General features: G+C 46.3%; 1 protein-coding gene across 2 annotated transcripts in view; it reads right to left on the reverse strand.

Annotated features, from left to right (window-relative positions):
• lrsam1 (leucine rich repeat and sterile alpha motif containing 1) overlaps nt 1–7,500 on the reverse strand; it is a 31,789-nt gene that overhangs the window by 4,569 nt on the left and 19,720 nt on the right. For both annotated transcript variants that reach the window (XM_061733607.1, XM_061733606.1), the window contains exons 17-20: nt 5,831–5,905; nt 4,729–4,809; nt 4,312–4,407; nt 1,467–1,565 (exon numbers count right to left, since the gene is read on the reverse strand). In XM_061733607.1, the coding sequence (XP_061589591.1) occupies nt 1,467–1,565; nt 4,312–4,407; nt 4,729–4,809; nt 5,831–5,905 (351 nt within the window). The remainder of the gene's footprint in view (nt 1–1,466; nt 1,566–4,311; nt 4,408–4,728; nt 4,810–5,830; nt 5,906–7,500) is intronic.

The raw sequence follows: 7,500 nt of genomic DNA on the forward strand, positions 1-7,500 counted from the left end.
GTGTACGTGTCTGTGTCTACGTGTCTGTGTCTACGTGTCTGTGTCTACGTGTACGTGTCTGTGTCTACGTGTACGTGTCTACGTGTACGTGTACGTGTACGTGTCTGTGTCTACGTGTACGTGTCTGTGTCTACGTGTCTGTGTCTACGTGTCTGTGTCTACGTGTCTGTGTCTACGTGTACGTGTCTGTGTCTACGTGTACGTGTCTGTGTCTACGTGTACCTGTCTGTGTCTACGTGTACGTGTCTGTGTCTACGTGTACGTGTCTGTGTCTACGTGTCTGTGTCTACGTGTCTGTGTCTACGTGTCTGTGTCTACGTGTCTGTGTCTACGTGTACGTGTCTACGTGTCTACGTGTCTGTATCTACGTGTACGTGTCTGTGTCTACGTGTCTGTGTCTACGTGTACGTGTCTACGTGTACGTGTTTGTGTCTACGTGTACGTGTCTGTGTCTACGTGTCTGTGTCTACGTGTCTGTGTCTACGTGTACCTGTCTGTGTCTACGTGTCTACGTCTACGTGTCTGTGTCTACGTGTCTGTGTCTACGTGTACCTGTCTGTGTCTACGTGTCTACGTCTACGTGTCTGTGTCTACGTCTACGTGTCTGTGTCTACGTGTCTGTGTCTGTGTCTACGTGTACGTGTCTGTGTCTACGTGTACGTGTCTGTGTCTACGTGTACGTGTCTGTGTCTGCGTGTACGTGTCTGTGTCTACGTGTACGTGTCTGTGTCTACGTGTACGTGTCTGTGCCTACGTGTCTGTGTGTACGTGTCTGTGTCTACGTGTACGTGTCTGTGTCTACGTGTACGTGTCTGTGTCTACGTGTACGTGTCTGTGTCTACGTGTCTGTGTCTACGTGTACGTGTCTACGTGTACGTGTCTGTGTCTACGTGTACGTGTCTGTGTCTACATGTACGTGTCATGTCTATGTGTCTGTGTCTACGTGTCTGTGTCTGCGTGTACGTGTCTGTGTCTACGTGTACGTGTCTACGTGTCTACGTGTCTGTATCTACGTGTACGTGTCTGTGTCTACGTGTCTGTGTCTACGTGTACGTGTCTACGTGTACATGTCTGTGTCTACGTGTACGTGTCTGTGTCTACATGTACGTGTCTGTGTCTACGTGTCTGTGTCTACATGTCTGTGTCTACGTGTACGTGTCTGTGTCTACGTGTCTGTATCTACGTGTACGTGTCTGTGTCTACGTGTCTGTGTCTACGTGTACGTGTCTACGTGTACGTGTCTGTGTCTACGTGTCTGTGTCTACACGTCTACGTGTATGTGTCTACGTGTCTGTGTCTACGTGTCTGTGTCTACGTGTACGTGTCTGTGTCTGCGTGTACGTGTCTGTGTCTACGTGTACGTGTCTGTGTCTACGTGTCTGCGTGTACGTGTCTGTGTCTACGTGTACGTGTCTACGTGTCTGTGTCTACGTGTCTGTGTCTACGTGTACGTGTCTGTGGTTTACCTGCATGCGCAGCGACAGCGGCTTGGCGTCCAGGAGCCGCTGGTACTGGATCATCCAATAATTCTGCTGGTTGCACTCGGACTTCAGCTCGATCTCCACCTGTAAAGACGGGAGGACGTGGTTTCTGAAAGGTCTGTTGCTCGGCAACCGATTACCGTAGAGACGACGTTCAAACATTCAAAGACTCGGGACGCGTTGCACTACAACATATCCGAGTTTGATTTTGCTGGCTTTTATTGTTTTTGAGATATTGAACTTTTAACTCTATGACCATTTTAATGCTAATAGATTGACAAGCGGATTTTGCAGAATTACTGACCCTAACCCTTTTATTTTGAAATGCCTCGTAGTACATTTCATGACACTTTTATTTTGTAATTCTATGTATGACACTTTTATTTTGAAATGCCTCGTTTACATAATTTACATTTCATGAAACCTTTATTTTGAAATGCCAAGTATTCCATTTCATGACACTTTTATTTTGTAATGCTTCGTTTACGTATTACATTTAAAAAAAACTTTATTTTGAAATGCCTCATTAAATTTCACGACACTTTTATTTTGAAATGCCTCGTATAGGTATAACATTTCATGACAGTTATTTTTTAATTCCATGTATGACACTTTTATTTTGAAAAGCCTCGTTTACATATTACATGACGCTTTTGTTTTGGAATGCTTCATTTACCGATTACAGTTCATGAAACCTTTATTTTGAAATGCCAAGTATTCCATTTCATGACACTTTTATTTTGTAATGCTTCGTTTACGCATTACATTTAAAAAAAAAATTATTTTGAAATGCCTCATTAAATTTCACGCATTTGTACTTGACAAATTGACCTTTAACCTCATGTTAATTGTAACGCGAATGACAAGCGGATTTTGGAGGCCTGTTGCTCGGCAACGCGTTACCATAGAAACGTCACTCCAACGTTCGGAGACTCGGGACGTTTTGTGGGAGATAAACGGGTGATAAACGGGAGATAAACGGGTGATAAACGGGTGAAAAACGGGAGATAAACGGGTGATAAACGGGTGATAAACGGGTGATAAACGGGAGATAAACGGGAGATAAACGGGTGATAAACGGGTGAAAAACGGGTGATAAACGGGATATAAACGGGAGATAAACGGGTGATAAACGGGATATAAACGGGAGATAAACGGGTGATAAACGGGATATAAACGGGTGATAAACGGGAGATAAACGGGTGATAAACGGGTGATAAACGGGAGATAAACGGGTGATAAACGGGAGATAAACGGGAGATAAACGGGTGATAAACGGGTGAAAAACGGGTGATAAACGGGATATAAACGGGAGATAAACGGGTGATAAACGGGAGATAAACGGGAGATAAACGGGTGATAAACGGGTGATAAACGGGTGATAAACGGGTGATAAACGGGAGATAAACGGGTGATAAACGGGTGATAAACGGGTGATAAACGGGATATAAACGGGAGATAAACGGGTGATAAACGGGTGATAAACGGGTGATAAACGGGTGATAAACGGGTGATAAACGGGTGATAAACGGGTGAAAAACGGGTGATAAACGGGATATAAACGGGAGATAAACGGGTGATAAACGGGTGATAAACGGGTGAAAAACGGGTGATAAACGGGATATAAACGGGAGATAAACGGGTGATAAACGGGTGATAAACGGGAGATAAACGGGTGATAAACGGGTGATAAACGGGAGATAAACGGGTGATAAACGGGTGATAAACGGGTGATAAACGGGTGATAAACGGGTGATAAACGGGTGATAAACGGGTGATAAACGGGTGATAAACGGGTGATAAACGGGATATAAACGGGAGATAAACGGGTGATAAACGGGAGATAAACGGGAGATAAACGGGTGATAAACGGGTGATAAACGGGAGATAAACGGGTGATAAACGGGTGATAAACGGGAGATAAACGGGTGATAAACGGGTGATAAACGGGTGATAAACGGGTGATAAACGGGAGATAAACGGGTGATAAACGGGAGATAAACGGGAGATAAACGGGAGATAAACGGGTGATAAACGGGAGATAAACGGGAGATAAACGGGTGATAAACGGGTGATAAACGGGTGATAAACGGGTGATAAACGGGTGATAAACGGGTGATAAACGGGAGATAAACGGGAGATAAACGGGTGATAAACGGGTGATAAACGGGAGATAAACGGGTGATAAACGGGAGATAAACGGGAGATAAACGGCTGATAAACGGGTGATAAACGGGTGATAAACGGGTGATAAACGGGTGATAAACGGGTGATAAACGGGAGATAAACGGGTGATAAACGGGTGATAAACGGTGATAAACGGGAGATAAACAGGACATAAACGGGTGATAAACGGGAGATAAACGGGAGATAAACGGGTGATAAACGGGAGATAAACGGGAGATAAACGGGAGATAAACGGGTGCTAAACGAGTGATATACGGGTGATAAACGGGAGATAAACGGGTGATAAACGGGAGATAAACGGGTGCTAAACGGGAGATAAACGGGTGATAAACGGGAGATAAACGGGTGATAAACGGGAGATAAACGGGAGATAAACGGGTGATAAACGGGTGATATACGGGTGATAAACGGGAGATAAACGGGTGATAAACGGGAGATAAACGGGTGCTAAACGGGAGATAAACGGGAGATAAACGGGTGCTAAACGAGTGATAAACAGATTTTTTTCGTGTGTTTTCAGGAGAAGAACGACCTCGGCTACAAGGAAGAAACAAATGCTGGATGTCTCGTTGGTTTGTTCGTTGGTTTGTTATATCCGAGTGTCGCTACGCTAGCTGTTTGGAAGATATTGAATGTTTCTCACCAGAACCTGCCGTAGCTCCGTCTCGCGCTGCTCCCGCTCCTTCATCAGCTGCTGCAGTAGCTCGCTCAGCGCCGCGCGCTGGCTAGTTAGCACCTCCTGCAAGAGAAGAGGTAAGCTAAAGAGCCACCCGCTTTTACTCTTTTTAAAGTGGGCGGCTCGACCTCCTGGATTTAACAAGACGGTATTTCGGTTCGGTTTAGGGTCAGGTGACCCACAAATGTACAAAACTTTCCTCACAATCCGCTGCGATGAAGCAAATGCCGTGACATGACATGAGAAAAACCCAAAACAAGGAAATGACCTAAAGCCCGACAGGAAGTGACCTCACGCCCGACAGGAAGTGACCTCACGCCCGACAGGAAGTGACCTCACACCCGACAGGAAGTGACCTCACGCCCGACAGGAAGTGGAACCCACCTCCAGGCTCTCGGCGTCCAGACTGTGCCGCTTGATCTCCAGTTTAGTCAGCTGCGTTAGCTCTTCCTCTATTAGCTTGATCTGGAGACAGTGAGAGATGCAGACATGAAGCTAGCCGGCTAGCCAGCTAGCGGCGGCGGCAGTAGCGCATGCTCAACACAAAAGTGGGGGCTGAATGGGACGAGCGTAGACATGTATACGTAGATAGCGTGGCATAGACGCTCCATACATACATATACATATATATATATATATATATATATATATATATATATATATATATATATATATATATATATACACATATATATACACATACGAACATGACATACCGTATTTTCTGGACTATAAGCCACATCCGCTCTATTTTTTTTTTAATTATTAAAAAATATATACAAGCCGCATCCGCTCTATTAAAAAAAAAAGATATTTAGCCTCAGATATTTCTGTTGTTAGATTAGATATTTCTGTTGTTAGATCAGATATTTCTGTTGTTAGATCAGATATTTATGTTGTTAGATCAGATATTTACTACATGTACAGAAGGATTCTGAACTGTAAATGATGTACATGTTTGTACCTAAATAGATCTTTCCTAACAGTCTTTTAACACGGCAGCAACTTTGCTGATTAAAACAGGACAGAACAAGAGAAAATAACCAGTATTTATTTATCTGTTTGAAATCTGCTTCTACTTCTATCTGCTAAAGAACAAGTAGCGTATTCTTCTTTTCATTTATTTTGTCTTAGTTTTGATTCTAATTCCGGTTAGAGCGCCCCCTAGCGGTGGAAGAAAAATCCACAGAATAGCTGCACCTTTGTATAAGCTGCACGGTTAAAAACCTATGGAAATAGTAGCGGCTTATAGTCCAGAAAATACGGTATATACGTATATATGTCTAAGGTGATGAGGTGAGTTTAGCCCCGCCCCCCCAGTGATGAGGTGAGTTTAGCCCCGCCCCCCCGGTGATGAGGTGAGTTTAGCCCCGCCCCCCCGGTGATGAGGTGAGTTTAGCCCCGCCCCCCCGGTGATGAGGTGAGTTTAGCCCCGCCCCCCCGGTGATGAGGTGAGTTTAGCCCCGCCCCCCCGGTGATGTCAGACCTGGGTCCGGATGTTGCTGTGAACGGCGTCTTTCTGCACCTGCAGCGCCTGGAACGCTGTTTTCTGGATCTGCTCCTGGAAGGAAGGAAGGAGACAGCGGTGATCTTCGGCTCTCGGTGAAGGCGGACGTTTTCCTGCTCCTCTCCCTTATCCATCTGCCCTGCTACTGTTTTTGTTGGTCTCGTCTTCAGAGTCTCTCCTTTTCACTCCTCCCAAACTCTACAATCATGGAATTGATTAACTGGTCTCTCAGCACAACCAGAAGTCAGGGGGTAAGGGAGCCCTCCTGCCCCCATGGGATGTTTTTTACTGGATACACAATGGATTCCTGGAAACATTGGAAACCGTTGTGTTTGGTGATTCAGTCTGTCGAGGACGTTGAAGATGCTTCATAATTGGATTTATGATAGCAGGATTTCTCCTGATTGGAGGAGGGGGATTCCTGGTCTACCGACAAACGCGTAAGTCGTCGACAGCTGTTCTGGCTCTTTCAGAGCTGCCGGACGTGGCTGAAGGATCAAGCAAGGTGATCAACACTCAGACTTTAACGCTGGGGGAGCAAAGCCGTAAGCTGGATGTGATTCTGGAACAGAATCTCAGGCTGGCGGCGTCTTTGAGCTCATTGGCAAGATGGATAAGACCTTGGAGAAGTTGGAAGCTCAGCTTGGCGGGAATTGATCACAAATTCGTCTGTTTGGAGTCACCATTGATGAACCAGAGACTAAAGGCAGACGGAAAATTATGGAGTCTGTCTGTTTCCTTTCTTTCATACAATTGTTGATTCTATAATCTGACCTTGACAGGGCGGTTTTGGCCGATCGCTCTGGTCACAATCTCCCTGGTGGAATGTAAACAAGGTGACTCTGCCCCCACTAACCCTCCCCTCTCAGGAACATCTGTGGACCTGTTTCAGAACTGACCGAGCCGTCTGATAACATCAAGGACATTGGCTGAGAGCAGCTCTGAGAGAAGTTCACGGACTTACCGCTACACACACTTACTGATAACCACCCCCCTCAACTCAACGCCTTCCTGGCGTTTTTTTCCCTCCTCCTCCACCCCAGTGTCATCCTTCCTCTAAAAATGGCGTCCGTATTAATGGAGCCATCGGTGTGAACCGGAGTCAAGTTCTCTCGTCTGATTTATGTCTGACCTGGCAATAAAGATTTTTCTGATTCTGATGCTAGGCTAGGCTAGGGCTGATGCTAGGCTAAGCTGATGCTAGGCTAGGCTAGGGCTGATGCCAGGCTAAGCTGGTGGTAGGCTAGGCTAGGGCTGATGCTAGGCTAGGGCTGATGCTAGGCTAGGCTACGCTGATGGTAGGCTAGGCTAGGGCTGATGCTAGGCTAGGCAGCGCTCATGCTAGGCTAGGCTAGGGCTGATACTAGGCTAGGCAAGGGCTGATGCTAGACTAGGCTACGCTGATGGTAGGTTAGACTAGGGCTGATGCTAGGCTAGGGCTGATGCTAGGCTAGGGCTGATGCTAGGCTAGGCAGCGCTCAAGCTAGGCTAGGCTAGGGCTGATGCTAGGCTAGGCTAGGGCTGATACTAGGGTAGGGCTGATGCTAGGCTAGGCAGCGCTCATGCTAGGCTAGGCTAGGGCTGATACTAAGCTAGGCTAGGGCTGATGCTAGGCTAGGCTAGGGCTGATGGTAGGCTAGGCTAGGCTA

The sequence above is a fragment of the Cololabis saira genome, chromosome 11 (genome assembly GCF_033807715.1).
Source record: "Cololabis saira isolate AMF1-May2022 chromosome 11, fColSai1.1, whole genome shotgun sequence".
Classification (NCBI taxonomy): Eukaryota; Metazoa; Chordata; class Actinopteri; order Beloniformes; family Belonidae; genus Cololabis; species Cololabis saira.